General features: G+C 40.2%; 1 protein-coding gene across 1 annotated transcript; it reads left to right on the top strand.

The window, feature by feature from the left end:
- Window positions 1-1,249: 1,249 nt before the first annotated feature.
- On the top strand, window positions 1,250-25,883 carry LOC112557881. Its single transcript, XM_025227978.1, has 19 exons — window positions 1,250-1,268; window positions 1,363-1,425; window positions 2,539-2,610; window positions 2,925-3,155; window positions 3,686-3,829; window positions 15,988-16,212; window positions 16,671-16,808; window positions 17,698-17,819; window positions 18,757-18,815; window positions 20,504-20,703; window positions 20,945-21,070; window positions 21,286-21,306; window positions 21,626-21,747; window positions 21,939-22,062; window positions 22,550-22,710; window positions 23,879-24,101; window positions 24,533-24,783; window positions 25,077-25,305; window positions 25,576-25,883. Exons 1-19 carry the CDS (start codon window positions 1,250-1,252, stop codon window positions 25,881-25,883), a joined length of 2,838 nt encoding a protein of 945 aa, XP_025083763.1.
- Window positions 25,884-26,023: the final 140 nt, after the last annotated feature.

The following is a 26,023-nucleotide window of genomic DNA, read 5'->3' as shown; positions in this document are numbered from 1 at the left end:
ATGTACAGGGAACGACAACCACACCCTCGAGATTTACAGCCGTTACTCCAGTTCCACTACTCCAGTCTTTCTCTCTCCCTCAAACGTATCGCAGTCCTCAGAAAGCTATAAGCCAGCAATAATCCAAGATACAAGGGAGAGGCGGTCCCATAACACTTAACAAGTTTAAGAAGTTTAATTTAATTTGTGGACTTGTAACTCGCAGCATTATGGCCGCCAGGTCGCACTCTCTGAGCTGACCAGTCATGATAAAGGAAGACAAAGGAAGGTTAGAACAGATGCGGTGAACACGAGAGACATCCAACACGCGCAGAAATTCTTGTGGGGTTTTTGCCTCCTGAAAACAAAACCTTTTTTTGTCTGCCTTCAAAAATATTTCGTGACGTGGCACTGAACTGTGAGTCAGTTGATCTCATTTCCAATACCCTGGTTTTCTAGAAACAGGATGATCGTTGCATGTACCCGTAAGACAAAAGGACGCTCGTCACACATTCCGCCAGCTACATCCACACGACATTCTCGGTTTAATTCCAAAGCCATCAGTTGTTCTTACCTCTCACCCTTGATATCGACAGAAAGTGAGTTGTCTTTACACACTTTGTGTGTTCAAATAGTTGTATTCTTGAGTTATGACAGACTGTTATGAAGAAAATTCTTTAATTTCTTTTCGAAATTTCATGTTTCAGCATTTTCGTGTTTATGACGGTCGATCTTTTTCTCTTTAAATTTATTGCACGTTTTTCAAAGAAATTCTTAAGGCAAAAACATGAGGTATTTATTTAATTATTAAACTGGGGAATATTCTACATTGTTAACAGAAAAGTAGTTTCATGTCTAATTTATTTTTAAGAAAGCTAGTTGGCATTTTCAAAACACCTGTCTCCTATTATCCTCACTTCACAGCTTTACAGGGAAAATACCTGCAGGCGTAACACCTTATACATGCTGAAGGAATTAATTACATGCACTCACTGGAGTCAGTTTATGTGTTTAATTTCCAGCTAAATAAAGTGTGAGTCTTTAAGTTTAGTGGGGATCGGATGATTTCTTCGCTAGAGAGTAGATTGCAAAGACCTAGAGTTAACTATATATGCACACACACACACACAGAAAAAAGCGTTTTTCAAACGAGGAAACAAAGTTCATGTGGCGCAGGAGACAACTATAAAATACGAACAGATTTGGGGTATTTTATTTCGTTTTTCTTCTTTTCATCCCTTAACTCTGGTACCGGAAGTACTGGACAGACATGATTGAAAACAGCAGAGGTGAACTAAAGCCAGCGGGGACAGTCATGTACCACAAGGGACATCTTGTCCAGTCTTTCACATTAGTTATCAAGCTTTCCTTTGCTTGCCACAGAGTTGACCGCCTTCAATGGTCAACCTGTGACTGTGCAAACTCTAGCAGCTGCAGACCGCCTTCGTTAGTCTCACCAAGCCTTATGAAGCCAGCCCTCCCGGCCTATTGCCGATATGCCTATTGCAGTTGATTAAAAATCCCTGATCACGGCGAAAAAAATCCCTCTTAGGTATTACTCGGATTTCAACTTCCTTGTCCCCGTGGACGGAGTTAGGAGGGTACACCTGGATGGTCATGTTGTGGGGATCTGGAAGCCACTTAGATGGAAGCCACTTAGCACTTAAGCATGCTTAAGATAGAGGACCAACTGAGATCCTCCCCCGCTACCTTTTTATAGACAAGGAATCCTACCCTCATACTTGAACTCCTCGCCGCTGACAAACAGTTTTCTGCCCTCTGGCGTCTGCGTCTCTCAGGACCAGGTGCATCCTACCTCTACCAGTGCCACAAGGTCCCATCTGAGATCTCGAGTAAACTAATACACTTTTCCATACTGGTGGAAATTAGGGACATTGTCCCCTGACGTCCCTTTAGTGCTGATTGCAGGCTGGGTTTCGATGACAGTATCTCTGTGGCGAAAGGATCTTCGATAGTGGCAAACTCAGCAGGGGGGGAGCATCTCGACAGCAGATTTTCCCAGGTAGAAACGATGGCTTCATTTGCATGATTTTGACTATCCCCTCTTTGAGAGTGCCAAAGGGATCCACGGTCATTTATAGACTTGTTCGCGATCAATCCACCATGTTATTTGCTTTGTTTATACTGTCATGTCTTGTCAAGCTACTGAATTATTTAACCATACATTAAAACACATCAACGGTAAATTTTCAAGGTAAGAAGTCTTTGATTAAAGTTAGCTTGTAGCAAGTCTGTTTTGAAACCTCCGCCGTCGAGCCCGGACCTCCACCAAAGAAACTAGATACACACAGTCTTTTCACAGTTGCAGCCCCTCTTGAAATTCAGTTGGATCCAGTGCACCAGCCAACAATAAACATAGGAAGGTGAAAAAAGGTCGATTTCTGATAAATGAATGATACAAGCTGCACAGAATATGAGAAAATAATTAGTGGATTATTTTATGCCTGAGGATATGCATCTTCTGTAATATGTAACAACAAAGCAGATTTGTAAAATATTTGATAAATGCAGGCTTCTAGTAGTGCTCTTTTATTTCAGTGATCTTGTGGGCGCTTGTCTTCGTCTTTGTTTCTACGTGCTCTGCTGCTGACACCCAAGCTGACTGGCCAGGTGAGAACAGGTTTTTAACGGGTTACCTTCTGTTGTTATACCTGGTACATGCTGATAATGATGTGCAGCCAATGTCTGAGCTGCATCCACTATAATGTACATGTAGATTAAGTATTAATTATTCAAAACGTTGCTTCATAAATTACATAATAAACATCGAATTAGTAGTATTCACTAAATGATAGATGGGTGTGTCAGATCGAATTCCTTTATTACATACAGATTAGGTAACAGTTTTTCTCACCGTAGCATTCTAAATAGTACAGTTAGCACAGAATAAATAAATATAAATGTATGGTTGATGTTTTTTTCAGATGCGGATGAAGAGAATGCACTTAAAAAAGATATCGCTATTGACCAGTTGACAATCGACGATTACAGTCGTTTCAACAGTCAGGATGTGAAGCCAGGTGTAAATCCCGCTGTTGAATTCAGAATTCATGAGACACCTGTGTCGACCGAGGACCTCGCCATTCCAGACGACGGCCTAACGTATCAACGGGGCAAACGTGACGCGGAGGAGGAGGAGGAGGAGTATTCTGGAGGTAGGAGAGTGTGTGTGTGTGTGTGTGTTCGTGTGTATATGTGTGAGTGTGTGTGTGTGTCCATATGTGTGCGTATGCATATGTGTGCGTGTGATCACAACAACTTTGAGTATTTTAATATGTGTGCCTACATGGTAATAGCTAAAGGCGAGTATATGTGAGTTTGTGTGTATGTCCACCACTGTTCCTGAAAGTTGTTTGGTGCATTGGTCAACATGATAAACACAATACACTATTAACACTTTCATCCTCTTGCTTTGATCTTTCAAGCTGTGTCACATGAACACTTTTTATCCTGACTTTGTCCTTGCCTTTCTCATTCAACCTGATCTGTAGTGAGTGAAAAAAAGATATATTAAAGTGACCAAAACTTAAGTTTGCAACATAAGATGATTACAATTAGCGGTTTAACGGTGATGATTGTTTTGCCTGTTTGTATACGTGTGCGTGCCTGTGTTTTGTGCATGTGTTTGTGCGCGTGTGTATGCTTGAATATATGTTCATGTGTCGGTGTTTTGATTGTCGTAAAGAGAACCCATGTCTTGACGACATCCCATCATGTCGCGGGGATGGACAAGAATGTGTCTTCAACACATCATTGCCTAACAACTACTATTGTAAATGTAAGCCTGGGTTTGAGGAGGTGACAGCTGCTCCACACCTCACCTGTGCAGGTAGGTTCTTTGAACATTCTCTCTGTATTGCTGTATTTGTCATTAACAGATATGTTTTCAACCGTTTCTCGTTTCCGTTCAAGGTGAAAATGACAGACATAAGATCTCACTCTACAGGTGACAAATATTTTACACGTGCGGCGTCCGAAGCAAGCAATGCCAACACTCTGCTCACAAAACGTAAAGAGCCCAATAGAGAATTACCGCAGCAAGTGTGACTGTTCATTTTGTTACATAATTCAATTTTGCAATTTGAGAGTGAAACGTCATGAACATCTGTCAGTCCGTTTGTATGTGCGTTAGTAATAGTCGCATACAATGTACGAGTGCGACACCAACTCTACAGCTCCACTCTTAGTTGTCTCATATGTGTGTGTGCTTTTGCTCGTGTTTGTGAATGTGTTTGTGTTTCTGTCTTCTGAAAGAGCATGTATGTCAGACCATGTGGTTGTAACAGTGTGTGTGTGTTTGTTTGTTTTTTTGTGTGTGGTTTTTTTTTTGTTTTGTTTTGGGGGGGGGTGTGGTTGTGAGTGGCTCATGTGCTCTTTGGACACACTCATTTGACGATACAGTAGAGGAAGGAATGAAAAAGCTTTAATGAGTGCTATTCAGAAATAAATTATAATTAACTGTCTATAATATGAAAACCATGGTACAAGATAAAGTAATTGCGATTCATTTCTAAACAACTTTCCATTTATTTTTCTGACTTTAAGTGTCGTTTTATGGAGTGTATCGGCCTATAAATGAAGCATTTATAAGACACATGCCTGTCACCATGTTACTGGCACATGTAATTGTAAGCAAGGTTCTCGTGTAGCTGTTTCAGCACAAAACTTGCCTCTGGTGGTTGGACTTAGTGTTGGCATTCCCCTCTCAGGCATCATCGCAGTGATCGCTGTCTTCTTAGTGTGTCTACTTGTGAGGAGAAGAAAGGCCAACTCACGCAAAGCTGTATCTGATAATAAGTAAGGAAGCAAACTCAGTGTCACATAAGATTTCAACCTGCCATGCCATGTCTCCAATAGTTTATCAAAACAATTTAGAACTCGCTTGGTTAGTCACCATTATTGTTCAAGTTATTTGATTCATTTATACCCAGACTGTCCAGAGAAAGAAGCCTGACCAAAATTTTTTTTTTACAGCCAAAGCAATATCTCCTCCATATTTTCAAGACTGCCGATGTTTGGGATGCTAAGGAATCAAGGAATGTACCAACCGCATAATTTCTCCGAGACATCAGAGGAGGATATAAACTATGATCGTTACAAGCGTTACAACAATGATCACAGTTATTCTGAAAATTCTTCCTGGACTTCAAGAACAATGAATGAGTCAAGGGGACTGGGTAACTTATTTTACATTAACACAGATTCTCCAACTTAGACCTTTATTTTCTTTCCTTACTATTACTACAATGATATAACAATCCATTACTATCTGACATATAATTGTTAATATACAACACAATAGTAGAGCTTTAAATTATCAATCAAGAATATTGTTATCAAAATAGCAGTACCATAGAAATACATACAATTAGCCACAGCATGATGGTGTCACATCCCCCTTCTGTCATGGGATCAGACCTACAATAACTGAAACTTGATGATTGCAATGAAATAATGTAACTTGTATCCTTGGCATTTAAAAACTCATTCCTTACAATAATTTATTCAAACGTATATTGGCATTTTCCTTTGTCATCAGGAGTGCTATACTTGTCATCAGTTTATATACTCCTAGTAGATGCTTCAATTGCAGAATAAATTATTGCAAGATATTTATTTTCAGACACTGAAGAACCTACAAGTTTATCATGGGAACATTTCTGTCTAACTTCTGTGCCAAAAGAGGAGGTAAGCATTGTAATATTTTCTGTTATCACCAACATCAAAACATTAACATGATACACTTATTATAACTAAATTTCCTTTATCCGGACAGAATAAAAAAATAAGAGAAATACATGTATTCATTATAAATGTGGAATAAAGTGTGTGATACACAACGAGCAGTACAAGTACCACACTAGAGTTAAAATATCATTATGCCTTTTAAATGCTGTCATTACAAATTTTATGATTCTCTCTACTACTGAGGCGGTCCGGTGTTGCAGCGGTGAGAACCTGTCACCAATACAATGAGAGTTGACTGTCCTAGATTCATTTCTCGCTTCGGGCACGCTGTTCTTTCTCTGAAAGTGGTATCTGTGTACATGTCTGGCTGATATAGCCTTAGTTTCTGCCTCTACATAAGATATCAATCAACCCCTTCTCTTTCTACTTCTGAAATATAATGTTATATCTGACTAAAAACATTTTAACTATATGTATTACATCTTTGTTCCAGTTTCACATCAAACGACCACAGATATTTATTTCAGCAAATCCTACATTCCAGGTAATTATTAACTAAAAATTATTCTACATATTTTTTCTGTATGGTAAGGAGCCTTGGGGGAAATGTGTGAGTCCCTGTTATCTATGCGAAGAGTAAGAAGCACTGGAATCTTCTATTCTCGGGTTGCAGTGTATCGCAAGGACCTTGAAGCAAAGTTTGCATGGACAGGACGTGGCTCTGTGTTTTGCAAAGCATGACATACACTCTATGGCTGTAGTCATCCCTTACCTTTTCAGGTCGTTAGGGGGAGGGGATAGAGGTGTTAGAGACCTCACCTTTCTCGGAGCCAGCTTTGCACGAGGACGGTGCCAATATCCTCTCTCCCTCTCACTGCTTTACCTTCCCCAACCCTCTAAGGTACCCATTCCCGCCAGCTGGGTCGACTTGGGGAAGTTTGCTGCGCTACTCCAGTATTGAACCAGCGCCTTCTCAATTCGAATGCCAGTGCTCTAATAACTTCCGCCGTGAGAAGAAAACAGTATTGCAAATCATTGCAACGTGAGAACAGGCTAATTTGTTCCCTCAAACTGTAAAATGTTCCAATATTGGTGATATATAGCCTTAGTTGCTGGCACGGCGTTAGCCACACTATCCAACCAGCCGCTATTAATATTATCTAGTTGATTACAGTAGTTTATGCTGGTGTTTACTTCTTATCACTCGGTAGTCCTGTCAATGCTAGTTAAAATATGTATGTAAGACTTTGTAGCAAAATATGATTGATTTCACTAGACTCTCTGTACATTATTTGTTCATTTAGACTTCAAAGTTAATGCATTTGGTGAAACCAAATTAACAAAATGAGACGGGTCTGAATAAAATACAGTTTGATTACTTTATTTTCAGATATAAGCTCAAACCCCATCGCTGGACACAGTATGAAGTCATCAAAGCTAACACTGGTTGCAAGACTGCCCAAGCTTAAAAACTGCAATCAGCAGATTAATATTCCTATGGACATTACCAAAGCGGAAAAGATTTCCTGTATTATGTAATAATCTACGTTATTTTTTTTGTGTCATAAACTGTCTGCAAACTGTGCAATGCTGGTAACCGTGTCATGAGGTAACCTTGGAAGGGACGGGATATCGGTATGACATGGGTTAGTCACCTGTCCATCCCATAACCTGCAGGTGGGGCAATGGATCAAAAGGGGTGGTGCCTCCCTCTTGTCCTTGCTGGCTGTTTGTTGATTGGACGAAGGCTGTTAGGTGAGTGTTTGACCTATGACATTCCTTGTTGTATGAATGTATGTGATGTAAAGTAGGGATACTTCTGTGCACGACGTCAGAGTGGACGGAACAAACGGTCTACACGGCATCAGGTTTCTTCAAAGCCGACCACTTTTTACCACGAGACCGAGTCTTAAGCTAAGAGGGCAAGACTTTGTAGGAAGGACGCTTGGGTTAGAGAACCTTGAGGGACGAGTAAGTGGCAAGGAACTGTCAGGACTGCCTGCTGTCGCTGTGGAAATCAAGGGTCTACTCGACCAGGACCTACACTACCGGAGAGGAAGATGTTCGACGCCAAGGCCGTCAGAAGTCGTTGTTCTCACAGGAGGACGTCTGCTGGGTTTGCCATTACTCCAATGCACCGGAGTCGAGAGAGACTTCATATCAAGGTGGTGTTCGTTTGGCACTGGAGTTGTCGAAGTAACCACTGTATGTCCCTAAAGTGCTGTGACTGGAGTACTGCTCCTCACATCACCACAAGCGTGGATCCACAAGAGAGACTGACAGGACGAGAACAGCTGTAACAACTGAGAGTTTAATTAGTGCGCGTATGCATGTGAGAGCGAATGGTAGTTTGACGGGAAATAACAACATTGCAATATTGGAAGTATATTTAGCACAGCTAGGACTGGGACATCCTCCAGGTGAGTCATTTTATTGTGCGTCTATATTTGAGTATTTTTGTCAAATAAATCATTATTGTTGTACTGTAAGTCACACGTCATCGAGTGTTATGTTCGGGGAACATCAGAGGTGGGGTTCGTGAGCTGCATAGTGGAAATTGTAAGTGATCGAAGTGTGATTATTGTATAAATTGCCCCCCTGCAAGATTGTGTGGGTAGCGCTAGGTAACCCTATCACCTACGAGCTCCCCGAGGGCAGTGTTCGCTTTTGGCGTAAAACTCAGGACCGTTGCAGCAAACAGTATTAAATGTCTGTTAATTGGTATTGTCTGCTTAATAAAACCCTCGTCTGTAATACAAATAAAAATGAGTCTTGGTCTCTGAGGATTAATTTAAAAACTTGAAGAAGTCTGAAGAGAAGTGCAAAGAATGGAATATCCTGTTGTTGCTATACTTTACAGTGGGATTATAAATATCCTGCATATTTGTGATACTATATCGAAAACAAATCATCTTGAAAGAATAAAATTAATTAAAAATAGAGAATTTGTTGTTTATGAATTAATCAAATATTAAATAAAAATACACAACGCTTCGAGCTTAGCCTTTTCGTCTTTTTTGAGTGTATGACCGGCTTGCATCTGAGGAAAAAATCGTCTGCCAGAAAAAAATTGTCTGTCCAGTAACACAAGTTCGTGATCCAACAGACAGCGGCAGTGAGAAAGCAGTGATATGATAGCTAGTAACCCAGCGTTTTAATATCCATGCTTGTCTGAGAGTCTGACACCACTGTGCAGTCTCCATATAACAATGTCCTGCCAACTAAATGTCTGAAAAAGTCCTTAGAATGGTGACTTCTATGAGAAAAAAACGAGCTTCCTACCCACGAGACGTCGGGTTTTCACGTTAACATATCCCGGTGTTCGACAGCTAGACACTGGACACTTGAGAATGTCACCCAGGTCGCAAATGATGTGTCTATAAAACGTGATAAAAATTCTCTTACCGTTCAGTTCTGTTTACGTGAAAGCATAAACCTGTACACTGAATGGGTTATCGAATGATTTAGAAAAGAAATGTCGACATGACTTTCACAGAAAGGCGGTAATGAGGACAGAAATCTTCCTATTTCGACGAAGTTATTTTTTACATCGTACTTATGGACAGTATACTTAATGTACACATACAGTATAATAAGTATAAACACAAAGGGCAATGGAATTTCAATAATATTCCTTCTCTCTCTCCTCTCTCTCTCCTCTATGTGTGTTGGGGGAGGGGGAGAGGGGAATATTTCCCTTACAAGATCTCAGACAGGCGCATACATGTTAATTTTCGAAGGTTTTGATTTTCACTCTCTCACTTACATGTACGCAAGCACGCACACCCTTACTCACACGCACATGCTCAAGGCATAGTGTCCTAGGTCTGAACAAAAAATAGTGAATGTTCCCACTTTTTAAACAAACAAAACTGATGAACTAACACCGGTAGAACTTAAAAGTTACACGCCAAGAATATTCCGCACGTTTGAACATATGTGTGCGTCAATGAAGTATGTCTACATTGTCGAAAGTCAGAGATTGCTTTTGTTTTAGTTCGGACGTGTGAACCGTGTGAACGGCTCACCAATTCAGTTCAGTGATCACTTGTATGCGGCAAGAATTACCTGTCGCGGGCAAAGGTCAACGGTCAAAGAGCTGAAGCCACACCCGTTCCTTGCCGATTTATAACACTACAAGAGACACTCAAGTCCCTCTCAGGGGCTCAACCCTCTCCCGTGAAGGGCATATCCTGCCGAGATATACAAGACAGCCTGACCCTACTTTATCGCTCTGCTACCCGCTGCTACCCGCTGCTACCCGATACATCGTCGCTCGTGCAACTCACTTTCTATTCACAGACGACCTCAACTTTCTTTACATGTGACTGGACACAAGACAATGAAATGAAGCAGTTCGGTTCATTTTAAAGAACCTTAATTTGTTTTGGAAAGATTGTTCTGTTATTTTACTGCACCGGAAGCGAAAGGAATACCTTTCTGGTCACACCTGCGACACTCGGACGACATACCCGGTATACTTTCCACTCTGGTGACAACATTTATCGCCAGCCATGAGTACAGTAAAACGTGAGTGAATTCTTGTTCTTTGACGTTTAATGCTTCCTTATTATTACTTTTTGTTTTTTGTTGTTTTTTGGGGAGGAGAACTGTTTAATTGTTAGAATTTTTTGTTGCTTGTTTGGATTCGCTTTTTTGTACCTGTTATCTCTTCTGTTGTTGTCGTCGTCGTCAATATTATATTGCTTTTATTTTTGGTGCAGCTGAAGTTATCTTTGTCAATAACATCAAGTGTTCGTGTGTTTAACATTTTTAGTTAGTGCCATCGTATGATTTCGATAAATTTTACGACCGAGTCAAAAAATATCTCAGGTTTTTCTGCATTTCCTTGAAAACCACTAAGCCCCAGATTATTGCGTGCAATCTTATCAACTTTCACCTGTTGAAAGGTGAATGGGTTGAGTGCATGGGCGCGGCCCTGAGGATACTTTATCCTTTGTAATTTCACTTTAAACATCGCTCTCTTCAAGGCACTTGTAATATTTCTAGCGCTTAAGACGCAGCTGTACTTATCTACACGTCTCATTTATCATTAAAAAGTCTAGAAGTTTCGCAGTTCTCACTTTTAGACGACAACCATTCTTCAACATGTTTTAATATACCTCACGCTTTCAATTCGAATGATGGAAGATATATATATATATAAAATAATAATCTTCATTACCCGCATGTGGATTAATATATATATATACTTCTTGTCTTCATTTCGAATAGGCTTGAATTTGAAGTATTACTTTAAGAAACTACAGCAAACATTTAAAGTCTGGAAGAAACTTCATTTATTGCAGTCATGTCATGCGTTCTGTACCTGAAATAAATTTGACGGAAGAGAAAAGTGAAAGTAGAGACATTTCGCGTGGTAGCAAAAGTCGTCAAACAATGCATCAGACCCTGTCAACATGGCTGTCTGAGTGTCGCTGGCCTAGTTGTTACTGCTTTTTATATCTTGGCTTTCATTGCTCTTGGTCAAAAGCCGTCGAACAATGGTGGTGGTGGTACAGCATCGCAGCAAAGACCATGAGTTGTTATAAGCTACTTTATGTGAGACTCCAAGGATTACGCAGATAGGCCATCCCATTGAGGTCCAGTTTAGAAATTATTTTCATACAAATATTAATAGACGAAATATTTCAAATCGACATATTTTACATCCTTTACATGGCTGACACTGTCATGTGTATGTGTGTGTCTTCTGTTTCCAGTCTTTGTGTGTTTGTCGTGTATTTGCTGCTCGCAGTTTTTCTGCACAATAAAACTTTACAGGTGTTTCTCGTAATTTTCTTACAATTTTCCTTGCTTCAAATCTAGCCCAGAAGGCTGCTAATGTCTAAAATAAATGTTTGCGTTGGCAATGATTAATTCATAGGCTCAATATTTCAATCCGCCTCTAACGGTCATGCCAAAAAACGTGTATTAACAACGGGCTATTGCACGTTAGTGATAACGTCACAGAGACAAGGGCAGACAAGAGTTGTACCACAATGTGCAGAGAACGACAACCACACCCTCGTGATTTACAACCGGTACTCCAGTTTTTTCTTTCTCCGACTGACTTATCGCGGTCCTGAGAAGGCTTACCGAGTAGGAATCCAAGATACAGAGTGGACGAGGTCCTTTTTCATTCTGTCTTTACCAGCTCACGAAGGACATCCAGCAGAAGATCTCTCCCTGTCTCGGGTTTCTGCTGCTTGTCAGCAAAAACTTCTTGGCATGGGCTTCAAAAAAGGTGGGTGACGTGGCACTAAACTGTGAGTGAGTCAGTTAATTTTATTTTCAATACCCTGGTTTTGTAGAAACAGGGGCTCGTTGCACAAACCCGGAAGACGAAAACGCGATTGTCACACCCTGCCAGTCGCATACAGAGGACGCACCCGGTTTATTTCGAAACCGTTCGCAATTCTTACCTACCAGCCTTGATATCGTTAGAAAGTGAGCTTTCTTTTTAAACTTCTGTGTTGACGCAGTTGTATTCATCTCCTATGTACATTTTTTCAAGGTTTTGTCTATTGTTTCACATCCACATTTCTACGTTATGTTGTGAAATTTACTTTTTAATCCAATTCTTGGTAGACTATTTTGTAAATTCGCTTCTGTTCTCTGTATAAGTGTTATAGCCCATGCCAACTGCTCATTTCTTTTGACATTTTTTTGTTTGTTTTAATATTTTTGTTTATGATAGCTGATCTTTATTCTTTTGTAATTATTTGCGCCTGCGAATTTTTTTTTAATATAAATTTTTAAGGCACTAGCATCAAGTGTTAATATAGGGCAAAAATTCTTCATTGTTAACAGAAAAGCTAGTTGCCCATTTAGTTAGTTTTTAGAAATCTTGTGGACATTATCAAAACAACTGTCTCCTATTATCACTATGCTGCTTTAGGAATGAAATACCTGCAGGCCTACACGTGCTGAAATTGAGGATTAAATGTATGCACCCCTCAAAGGCAGCTTATCTCGTGTAATCTGTAACTAAACAATGAAGTGTGCCGGGCAAACCGGATATAAGCACATGTTGATACTGTGTTTTTTAAGTGTAATGACCATCAGCTAGTTCCATCGTTAGTACCGTGTTTCTCCAAAACTAAAACGGTTCCTATTTATATTTGCTCCAAAAGAGGTATTATGGTTTATTTTCAGGGGTGTCTTATTTTTTTTATGCACAAAAATCTACCTTTATTCTAATACAGTCTTGTCGACATCTGTAACATCGTCAAAACTGCGCAAACCCTAATTCCCGGCTTTAATTTCTCCTGTTGAATCATTGTCCATTAAAATTTATATTATAATTTATTTTAAAGCATAAATGTAATAATATTATTTATCTATTATTGCTATCACTATAAGTCAATACGTCCGTCGTGTGTTTCAACGGACGAACAAAATCCGACCATCTGGCTGACGATCTTAACTTAGGGGTTATTTGGGGTTAGGTCTTATTTTCTGGGAAAACATGGTAGTTATTAGATTCATGCCATTCGCACACACACACACACACACGCTCGCATAGAGATATCTCGCATGCACACAAAAATGTGTTAAAACGTGGAAGTGAAATGTGCGTTACGTAGGCGACAATAACTATAAATTATAACACATTTAGAGTAGTTGCTATCGCGAGCCCTCCAATCGTATAGCGGTCTTTTTTAAAATTTAACGGTACATCCGGCATGACGTAATCTGCGATTGTGAGCACTCCCACGGATATAACACGACAATGTCACACGCCTGGACATAGCACTACAATGTCACAAGCCTGGACATAGCACTACAGTGTCACACGCCTGGACATAGCACTACAATGTCACACGCCTGGACATAGCACTACAGTGTCACAAGCCTGGACATAGCACTACAGTGTCACAAGCCTGGACATAGCACTACAGTGTCACAAGCCTGGATATAACACTACAATGTCACACGCCTGGACATAGCACTACAGTGTCACACGCCTGGACATAACACTACAATGTCACAAGCCTGGACATAGCACTACAGTGTCACAAGCCTGGACATAGCACTACAATGTCACACGCCTGGACATAGCACTACAGTGTCACAAGCCTGGACATAGCACTACAGTGTCACAAGCCTGGACATAGCACTACAGTGTCACAAGCCTGGATATAACACTACAATGTCACACGCCTGGACATAGCACTACAGTGTCACACGCCTGGACATAACACTACAATGTCACAAGCCTGGACATAGCACTACAGTGTCACAAGCCTGGACATAGCACTACAATGTCACACGCCTGGACATAGCACTACAGTGTCACAAGCCTGGATATAACACTACAATGTCACAAGCCTGGACATAACACTACAATGTCACAAGCCTGGATATAACACTACAATGTCACAAGCCTGGACATAGCACTACAGTGTCACAAGCCTGGACATAGCACTACAATGTCACAAGCATCAGCGTTAAACTTCTAGCGACTAAAGATCTACATGGTACATATGCAAGACACCTCTTTATTTCCGGTATAGGTTTTGCATATTGGACATGCAAACATGGACAACTTATTCTTAATTGAGAAAGGTTAAATTCCAACATGAACGGTCGAGATCCGTCAATGACAATGCAGAACACGTTCGTGCAAGTGAACAGGTGTTTACATTTCTTTGAACCTCAGGGAAACAAGCAGACTGAGACTCTGAAAAATAGACTGATAAGAGTTTAGTTCAAATACCGATCTCAGGCCACTGCGGAGAAGACAAGCAGGTGGACAGTGTGCCAAGCTCTCTAGATAGTGATGGCTAACGAAATAAATCTGAGCAATAAATATTCACCCATCCCTTTGAGGAAAGTGTGACTGATATGAACGCTTTATGAAAATCAAGATACGAAAATAAAAGACGACGATAGGATATTTCTAACGGTATAATAAATCTTATCTCTGTGTTAACGATTACAAAGTTAAAATACGATTTCTAAGTGCAAAATGAATGAGTAATACGATCAAACAAACAAAGAACGACAGGAACGAAAGAATGAAATGAATAACTTCCCAGAACTTGAGAAAATAATTAGCGGAATATTTGGATCTTCTACAATAAGTAACTAGAAATTATATGAATAAAGTATTTGATGAATGAAGGTTTATGAGAGTACACTCTTTAATTTCAGTGATTTTTTGGGCGTTTGTCTTCATCCTCGTTTTCACGTGCTCTTCTGCTGACACCCATGCTGACTGGCCAGGTGAGAAATGGTTTTTAACAGGATATATTCTGTTGTCACTGGTGCATGCCGATATTCTTAATGTTCAATCAATCTACATTCAAGATATACATCTACAATCAAGCTACATTCCCTGTACCCTACCATTGTAATCTCTACATCAGCCCAGAGGTGCATCAGGCTTATGATGCTCTCGTCTTAAAACTCTTCACGACCCCTGCGGTCTCCTATGCCCGCAACCGCGTTTACCCATTGCCACGCTGCGGGCGAACAGGACCGTCGTGTTTTTAATTTTTTTTTTTTTTTTTTTTTTTTTTTTGCGTTTACAGCGCATTTTTTGGTAAAGAAATCGCTTAGTTACGATAGTTTGGGCATTTCTGAACACAGTTATTTCCCTTGTAAAGGGAGGGTACTCTGTCTTGACTTAACTATCGTCAGTTTTCCAGAGTAACCTTTCTTTTTTCTTGAAAAAAAAAAATGGCGAGACGATGTATGAGAAATTGGGGCTAGCTCCTCGGATTTTCAGAATTCTGGCATCATTTGTGAATTTCTATGGACAAGAACAATAGTGTGTGCATTTCTTTTTGGTTTTCAAAGATCAAAATGTGTTCCTATAAGTCATCTTTGTGTTAGACTTCTTGTACGGTGACAACTGTGTAACCACGTGTAGAAAAAATTTCTATTTCATCTACCCGATTCTGTATGGATTACAATAATAAAAGTGGGCTCTCAAGCAAGTTTCAGGTAGGATTGTTCAAATTGTACACATTTTGATCTATCATTATCAATTTGAATTATTCTTCTAGCTCTTTTAGTTATTTTTTTTTAATTTTTTGAAAACCGGTAAAATTCTGTGTACCGGTGGGTCGAACGGCCTGTAGCCTAGTCCGTCGCCAGTGGTTCCCTGGTTACTGAGAGACAGAGAGCGAGACAGAACGTGTTGCCATCAGGCCTTCAAAGACATGCGTAATAATATTATTAGCTCGCTCATTATCTATAAAGCACATGTAGATTCAGTAATATACTACAGGTAGCTGTATAAATAACAAAGTAAATATATTCGCTGCATGTTTGATGGATGTGATTCAGATGAAGATGAAGAGGATGCATTTGAGAAAGACATAGCCATCGACCAGCTGAGAATCCACGACTACAGCCGTTTCTACAGTCAGTACGGAAACCGGGTGAAGCCAGGCACAAGTCCTGCCTTCAACTTCACAGTTCGAGACCTGCCTGTCCCTAGGGAGGATCCAGACGGTTTTATATATCAACGGAGTAAACGTGCGGTAGACGACGATGTGGAGTATTCTGGAGGTGTGTGTATTTATGTATGTATGTCTGCGTCTATGTGCAATCGTAACAACTTTGTGCTTAATTCAAACGCATGACTGCATGTATGTCCGTGTGTTAGTATGGGTGTTCCACTCTCTACTTGATTGTTCTTTCGTGCATTGTTGAAGATGATTACAACATTACATTATTAACACTTTAATCCTTATTTTGTATCCTTGAAGATGTGTAGGATGAGCACTCTTCATCTTGTTTTCTCTATTATTTAATCTTATATCTAAAGTCTGCGAGAAAGATAAAGAAAATAAGCAAACAAAAAACTTGCCAAAACAGAGTGATTTTAATTAGCTTATCAATCACGATCATCTGTTTCCCTCTTTGTGTACATATGTGTGTGGGTTCGTGCGCTTGAATGTATGTGCACTTATGTGCGTTCTTGCGTGCGTTCGTGTGCTTATGTCGGTATTTTGACTGTCCTAAAGATGGGCCATGTGGAGGCGACACCCCGCCATGTCTCGAATTAGGCCAAACATGTGTCTTGAACGCGTCATCATCTGACGGTTACCACTGTGAATGCGTGCCAGGGTTTGAGGAAGTTTCTCCAAACCTTATCTGTACCGGTGGGTTCTATGAACTATGTTCTACTAACAGTCTTTTCAATGCTTTATTTGCTACTATCAGATACTTTTTCAACTGTTTCCTGTTTCCGTTCAACGTGCAAGAGACAAACTTTCCTCTCGTGATGACAAATATTTTACAGATGCGATATCAGACCACTCAGAGCCTATTTTAAGTGTTGAAGGCAGAGACAGGATCTCATTATGCTAAACTACCCTTAATTAAGGACAACAGGAACACGTCATACAAATACTCCATACACAAAACCTCAAGCTCCAACTAAAGAATATTTTACATAACAAACTGCAGCAAGTGTCACAGCTCATTTTGTGACAGATATCACTGACAACCAGAGTTCAACACTCCCCTCCCATCGCAGGTCAAAATGTCACCCGAACTGTCAGTGCACTTTGAGCATTCAAATTTTGGGGCGGTGGCGCCATTTGGGGGGATTTTAGCTTAATGTGCACTCTTACTTCACAGTTTCCAATTCATTCCACGATCCCCTTTTTACTTTGGGATTTATTTTATGTACCCCAAAGCTGCAACTAGCCCTGAACGTTTTTTTAAAACATTAGTATAGAAATTTAAGTGCCATATCGTCCGTAAAAGAGCCGCATATTGTCGAAATGCTAAGAAATAGATGGAAGAAAGCACTTGAAAATTATACAAATAATTTACTATAGAGAAACCCAGAAATTTGTGCATTGGGATATTACTGACAAGAAATTTTACATGTATAATTAAAATATACTGCTGTTAGCATACGTGTATTTTTATGTAGTACATGTAAAGTTCATATATACATAGTGTTCAGTTTACATAGATCTATATTTGTAAATCAAGTCTACTATAATAGTATACATCCCATTTATTGCGCTGTTTATCCAGAAATTCCACAGACACGGCGTGTGTACGTGACCACGCCTCTTGACACGCCCACCTACAACACGGAACTAAACAACAACAAGAGTGACATTTTTCAGGAATTCCAGAGAGCATGCGACCGTTCTGTAAGTACAAATATTATCCCATAGTTGTGTCCTGCCAACTTACAACTGTCGTCTGACTGCGTGACTCGCAAACTTGTTTCGCCGTTAGCTTCAGGATTTTTATCAACAAGATTGGCGAGCAGAAATTATATCCGAAGAACCTTATGAACTGTATCCATCTTTTAAATCTTCTTTCTCAGTTAGTGTACCTTTATATAGCTTATCAAATGTTAATGTTCGAAGCAACCTGAATAGACTTAGATTAGCGGTTTCACCCATAAAATCGCACGCTCTAAGACATGTTGTTAACCCCGTTGCTATGGATCGTAACTGCCCATTCTGTCATTTTTATTTGCCCGGCATACAATAATGAATTCATATATGAATAACATTCTAAAGGAATTCCTACCCATTAAACTCCGGTTACTTAGCACTACAAATGCTAAAAGTCTGTTCAATCTGTCGCTATTGGTTTTTCAGGCATTTCAAATTTGTATGGATGTTACTTGAATGGGACTACTGTAGTGCATTACTGAATTGTAAAACAGAACCTTTAACATAATTGTGAACAGTTTGTATGCATAAATGCTTCTTATATATCTTAGCTATCTGACCTACAAGTTAATTTCTGAATACACTCATAATCCATAATCCATAATCCATTCACCCTTGGCAATGGGCTGAAGGTCTACTCAACAAAGTTCTTTCGTTCTGCTCCGTCAGCCGTTGAGCTTTTCAGTCTTCACCCTTTGTCTGTGGTCATGAAGTGTCTGTGATTCTGTCCTGTCTGCTGTATGGTGTCTAATCTGATGTCAGTTTTTTTTCTGTCTGCAGTGATGTATATTGTGCTGTTTAGGATGCTTGGAAGATGATAGATTCTGTTTATTATGGCTGAGAGCTATTTTGTTAAAGAAAGATGAACGTTCATTTTGATAATGAATGTTGAATTATTTTTCAGTTCAACGATTTTTTCCGCAACATAATGGGATTCGTGGGTCTTCGAACGCTGGAGTTCAGGTACACATTGTTTACGTATTGAAGATAGACTAATGTTTGTTTTAACAACAGACTTTCCTGAATCACAAACGGTACGATGGTGTGTTCTTCAACGTATGAACGGATTAGCTGCTTATTACTTAAGTATTGCTTCCTTCCCCTTCAAAACCTGTGTTTGGAGAGGGTTGTTTCTCCTCTGTTTCAATCTCGTCGACACTCGTTGGTCCACCGGCAAACTACTGAAAGCGGACTAACTAGTATGCTCGTAGAGCCTCTGTCCACCCAACGGATAGCATCATGGTCCTCTCTATGTACTAATCTTCTGTCGTGGGCTTCTGCCCGTGATGAACAAATGTTTCTTTTTGTTCAGCAGTGCTTTTAGGCCCTTGGTCACCCAAGGTTTGTTGTTAGGATAAACATACACTGCCTTGATGGACTGGTGCAATCAACACTATTTTACTCCTCACTTTTACTCCTAACTGTTTGTTAAATGTCTGTATGGGTATGTGAGCAAAGACAAATTTCTGTCCTCCTGGGCAGACAATAAAGTCTGTTTTGATTTTTTTTTTTTTTTTTTTTTTTTTTGTGTGGGAAGTTTCATTGTCTCCATTGTGTCTGATCACCTGGATCGTCTACAGTTTGCCTACAAGCCACAAATGTGGGGGGTGGTGGTGTCTGATGCCACTCTCACTCTTTTAGATGTTATCCTACAACGCTTGCGGCCCTATGTTTCTCGAGGAGTAACAAGGACTAATCTAACCTACCACACTTGGACACATCTGGCACCTAAGTTCTGGTCGTGCTCATGGATTTTTCCAGCGCCTTCAACATGGTCCAGCCTCATCTTCTCGTAAAGCGCATACTAAACTTGGATGTCAACACTAGCCTAGTTCTGTGGATACAATCATTCCTGAAGGACCGACAACAGAGGGTGGGTCTCAGAGTTTCAACAGCAGGTACTGTAGGGTCCGGCTCGTCTGAAAGGATAGACCTGCCAATGATTGGAATAATTCTGTCAGACGAGAGGATCCTCAACACAGGTACCCTCCAGGGATGTGCGTTTTCCAATATTCTTTTCTCTGTGTATACAAATGAGATTACCATTAATAATGGTATTCTCAAACTTGTAAAGTATGCAGATGACATGGGCCTGGTGGCCTGCCTCAGAGACTAGCAGTACCTGGGCCTGCGTGGGGGAACTGGAGGACTGGTTTGACCACAGCTTCCTGGAGATGAAATTTCAGAAAACGGAGGAGATGGGCTTTGGGAGAGCATACGATGAAAGAGATGGCAGTACCAAAAATCGAAATCAAAGTACAGCAGGTACACAAGGCTGCTATGTTTAAGTACCTTGGTATAGTGATAGACGGAAGTCTATCTTTTAGCGAACACGTGTACCAAGTGTACAAAAAGGTCCAGCAAATAATTACCTTCTGATGAAACTCTGCAGCTTCAAAGTCAGCTCTGGGGCGCTGGAGACAGTTTAAAGCATCCTCATATTTACATCACCGCCTGGTATCGTCACATCCTCGTCAAAGACAAGGCAAGACTGTCTACCAGGCAAATAAAATTATTAGTACACCACAGCTGCTACTTTCTGACTTTACCTTCCTGCAGTCCGAAAAATTTGTCTTGGGTCCTCGGACAGACCATAAAATTTGATTTCATTTGACATGTTCGTCATTTCTTATCCTTTCCATGTCGTTCAGGGAAGGTACCCAGAAGGAGACAATTGTGGTTTACGTCCTCTACTTCACGAGCTCTGGCACGACAACCCTTGTGTCTGTAGCCAAGTCAGTGCTACGCATGGAGAGTGACCGTCAAATAGTGATTAATAGTACAATGTACCAAATCACTAAAGCTTCGGGAATCTTTCTAACCTTTGGTGGAATTTCTTCAGAAAACGATGGTAAGAAAAGCACATTAATAAGAATCAAATGTATTATATATACTCTTCCAGTAGTATAGGACACTAGTTGTAACTGTCGGTGGATATCTAGATTCATCAATATCACTATTGCTCACTACAAGAAAGTGTCTGATTTGTTGCCTCACAATGTGTACCTTGCTCCCTCCACTGCTTCCTTGATCCTTCTTTGACACCCTTGCTCTCCTGAAGTCAAAGTTAGTATCCTTCTGTCTGTGTTTAGACGTCGACTGGTGCATGGACCCTTCTCTTTATTCGTGTGATGGAGATAAGAGATGTGTTGATGGTGGACTTCGCTACACATGCGATTGCAAGCCCGGATTTGTGAACATAAGTGGACAGTGTACCGGTAAGTTAAAAAACCCGATGTGGCTAAAAATCCCTATTTAAATGATTATAAATTTTAAAAATTTGATTTTTAACAAGTTATTTTTTTAACTTGTCTTTCTGTGTTGCACACAAGAACGAAAGAAGCACACACACACACACATCGATGTCTCAGTGTTTGGGTGTGACATTGTTATGCACAAATAGATAAATATTGAAAGTTTCTTTTGTTTTCAGATGAGAAAGTCTTGCAGTATGGTAAGTTTCACAAATTCCTTTTGCTATTCATGCATTTAATTCATAGAACATAATTCTTTTCTGTTTTTATCTTGGAACAAAATGAAGCTCTGTGTGCCTTGAGTAGGTTTATGCTGTCGGCAATGGGGAGCAATGTCGGGGAAGGGAGACAATGAATGAAAAGAGTTACAAAAGTTAAGGCATTAGTCAAAGAAAAAAAGACAAGAAAATTCAGTAGTGTTAATGACGACAGAGAAACAGCAGAGAGAAAGATTGTCTTGACATATAGAAAAGAGAGACAGATGGATGTGTGCACGTTGACAGACTGTCTTTCTCGCAGATCTCTATCCTTACGGCCAAGCAAACGGAGACCAACTGCTTCCGGAAGGCGATGATGATGTTTTTACTGTCGACGTCACGTCCGGTATTCCATTCGCCGACAAAACGTACTACTCCTTCTACGTGAGTAGCAGTTAGTGTTACATTGACACTCGATACTTTAAAAAAATGTGGTTTATATTATTACTGTATTTTGTATAATATTGTAGTCGATTCCTTCAACACCAAACCTAATTAATAAACTCACTTACTCATTCACTCGCTCTCTCACTCACTCACTTACATTGTGAGCAGTGTTTGAACTCTGTTCCCAGCTCGGCATCAACGGTCTCATCACCTTTGACCAAAGAGACAGCGGACTGTACGTGCAGCTGTACAACCACATCAAGATGTTCAGTCCTTACCAGGCGGACATCATCACACGGGGTGGATACGGCCGTAAGTCGCGATCTGTCTTTTTTCCCTAGATGTAAATGTTCTAGTGACAAAAATGCATTCTGTACTTGGATTTTCGAATTTTAAAACTAAATATTTACAAGCGAATCAGAGGAAGAAAGATTTTTTTGTAATTTAATTTTTGAATTGCCTGTTACATGTTGAGTACTTTTAACATCTCTACTACCCTATAGTGACTTGCGCGAGGAAGTGAGTTCCATTGTTTTGCTCCACAGTAATTAAAAATCCTGTGACCATATATTGTTCTTCTGATGACAGAAGTAGTTAGAAGACTGTCATCAGACGAAGAGTGTAGTCGTCTGGCTAGGACATAGTTAAGATAGTCAGGGCAGAAGCCAGCAAAGAAATTAAAACATAGCACGGACAGTTTGTCCTTGAATGAAAGATCGGATTGGTAGCCTGTGCAGAAAACGAAGGAGATGACTGACATAGTCCTGTTTAAATTAAATGTTTACGTTAATTTTTTCAGAAATCTGGTACAAGATTTATCCAAGACGAAGAAATGCAACAGCTCTCTTTGAAAAGGCCGACAAAGAAGTAATGGAGTTCCTTGACCTGAAAAAGTTCAAGGCTAAGCTTGTTATCGTGATCACGTGGGATAGAGTGTCTCACTACTCCAACAGGAACATGGTAAGCATATATTTCCCTCCCTTGTAGAAAATGCAATGATGATTAGTATGTGTGTGTGAGCGAGTGCGCATGTGAATGCTTTATGGGGGTCTTTTAAATAGGTGTTGTTTCCCCACTTTCTCACCCACGATGCAGTTATGAAAAATCCGCTACAGATACAAATAACCGGGTCCTGATGTGACAGGTCCGATATACGTTTACCATGATTTGTTTTCGTTATTAGGTATGACATTCCTCAATGGTCCGTACTTTAGTTCACAATATACCTGCAGCCTCTGTCACTTGGTCATGTGGTCATCTTGATCACTACTATGCACACGACTTTCGATGTCAGTGGCTTTGTTGCGGGCATTGGATGCTGTATTAAGCAAGCGATAAAATGAATTCTATTTAATAAGGTGAAGATGAATGTTTGTAAAACTGAGGTCATGTTGATCGATGCAAAGCACGGATGGCAAAGAGTGAGCGTGTCTTCACTCACATTGCCAATCACCAGATTGCATTTTCCCATTTCGTCCGTACTTTTGAAATGTACCTTAATACACGACAATGAACATACATAGCAACCGGCTTTGTAAAATATTAAACTTTCCCCTGCGACTTATTATGAAAATTCGTTAAGTATCTGTCGATGGATGCAGCCAGCAAACTAGAAGTGTCGTTCGCTCTTTCCCAAGTCGTCACTTCAATGAGGTTTTCATTGGCTTATCTGATGTGTAGCTGAATAAACTCAAGAGAAGAGCCTTCATTGTTCTACTTCGGCTTTGTCATGCTTCCTCCACTGAGATGCTTAGGTCACTTCACTAGCTTCCAATTAGAACCTGCATAGAGTACAAGATGGCATCGCTTGAAGTGCCTACACTGGGGTAGTTTCCCTATCTATTTTTCTTCACCATCACGGGTACTGAGATCGTAGAACACCTTTCCAAAATTTCTTCATTCCATCTTCTGCAAATGCCCTTTTTCAGTGTCTGGATCCACAGTTTAGAATTAAGTGCTAATGCATCTACAGCATACACATACATACTAACTTTCCCTGTGTTCTGAATCATGCTCTTTGAGAGAAGGTAACAAGCAAACATGCATTACATAATTTTATATGTGAGTGTTTTGTGTCCACTACATAATTACTTTTTTTATCATGGTCACTTTTCTTTACTATTGACAGAATAATCGAGTGACATTCCAAACAGTTTTAGCATCTGACGGGGAGATGTCCTATGCACTGGTTTACTACAAAAAAGATTCCATGTTGTGGGATCCTATAGTGACCACCAATGTTGTCATAGGTCACTCGGATGGCAAAAAACGACCCACTTCCATCACCAGGTCTACTTATTCCTATAGCTTATGGGCCATCACAAGAATGGGAACTCATCAAGGCAATACTGGTATGCTGTATTTATTCTGATTATAATTCAACGGAAAAGTTAAGGAGTGTTTCATAACGCCTCTTATAAATAATTATTTAATTAAAAAGCTACACTGCTCTGAGGAATCGAAAGACCAGCTTCACTTCTCTTGAAAGTTACACGGAATCTTTCTTTCTGCGTAATACAAAATATTACGCAAAATAATATTTTTGGCAAAAACACGCATGCGTTCAGAAATCAAATCTCCCTCCTTCGTGCAAGTATAGGAGGAGGTCATACATGGCCTCGATGAGCTCACCAAAAGCCAAGGTCATCAACAAGGTCCTGCCCCACTAACCCCAAGGGTACAAAACCTTCCCACTATGTCGAAAACATATATGTAAATTTGTTTGTTCAAAATACTAAAACCAATAAAAAAGACTTATCCTTGTGTTTTTGACCGCTTTCAGGACGACAAGGGACTTGGGCGTACAAGGTGGGCGAGAAGTACAGTCCTGACCAGATATGTGACGACTGGTACCAGACGTATCTCCCCAACATAATTTCTTACCATTCTCTGGACTCATGGATACCCAGGTGTCCTTGTAATTTTCATCAGCTTGGGTGGCGATGGACTTTCCGCAGATATATTAATGAAATCAACGCACGCTGTTACAACATTGAGTACTCCTCGGGTTGGAGATTTCGCTATAGTGGAAGGGTAAAAAGTCTTTTTACTCTAATAAAATAGTTGTTTTCTGTGAAACATGCGTAAATGGTCATCGACAGACAGAAACTTTCAAAGCCGAGCTGTTACATACCTGTGCATTGTGTCTGTGTCTGAGTCTTCAGTATAATTATATTAATTTAAAGAGTGACAGAGATGGTGTGACGCTCATCGCTTTATTTTCTTAGTATTTTTCATTATCATGTTTCTTGTCAGTCGCACTGCGTTCATCATAGACAGTACCTACAGCAGCTTTTAGAATATTTATATTTTCAATTTCTCTCCAGGACTGCTGTTATTCCAACACTGGAAATTTCTGGACGTGGGTGCAAGGCATACCGTATGCGGGTGGAATCACTACCTATAACCCCGCCTACAACTTACAGCTCAACAAGGAGCACGACCGTGACCCCCATGACGTCTGCTGCGGCCCGTCCTCCACCATCGCCAGCTGCAGGAAGTACTACGACCTGCGACCCTACGGCTGGTGCACCACAGTTCCAACCTCTGAAGATGGTAATCTGTCCTTTCATGTTGCAATTTAATACACTTCTGGGACTCATCTAGAAAGTTTTCTATTTGTCAGCAGATACATATATATTCACTCACACACTTTTATGTACATTCATTACCACATTTAAGATAGCATAAAGACCACACTCACATTTTAAATCGTCGTTCTCAATTTACAAACACGCGTTTCTTATTTTGATGTGATCACCAAATTATGCTAGCACATAAAGTATGATTCTCGGAAACAGTTGACCTTTACTGTCTATGTAATAGCATGGTCTTGGGGTGACCCTCACATACTCACCCTGGATGGTATGGAGTACACATTCAACGGTTGGGGGGAGTACACCATGCTCAAGGTCCACACACAAAATGTGACCTTCAACCTCCAGTGTCGGACAGACAGAGCTGAGACAGAGAACGGAACTCAGACCGATGCCACGATCTTCTCTGCCTTCGCGATGGCCGAAAATGGCGTCCGTGTGTTTGTACAGCTCGATCCAAATGACAACCAGTGTAAGACTCTCCATCTACTTTACTGTAATAGGCGCTCAATGATTTTCAACATCCTCAGTCCTTGATAAATTGTTACGACCCGCTTATTTTGCAGTTATAATCATGTGCAGACACTTAAATAAAAAGTTGATTAATCGATTTAAGTTTCTTCCGTATAACTATCAATTGTCAAATATTTACTGCACTCTAGTCGCCTGATTGGTTT

Source organism: Pomacea canaliculata, linkage group LG2, assembly GCF_003073045.1.
Source record: "Pomacea canaliculata isolate SZHN2017 linkage group LG2, ASM307304v1, whole genome shotgun sequence".
Taxonomy (NCBI): domain Eukaryota; kingdom Metazoa; phylum Mollusca; class Gastropoda; order Architaenioglossa; family Ampullariidae; genus Pomacea; species Pomacea canaliculata.
This window is presented reverse-complemented; position numbering and strand designations above follow the sequence as displayed.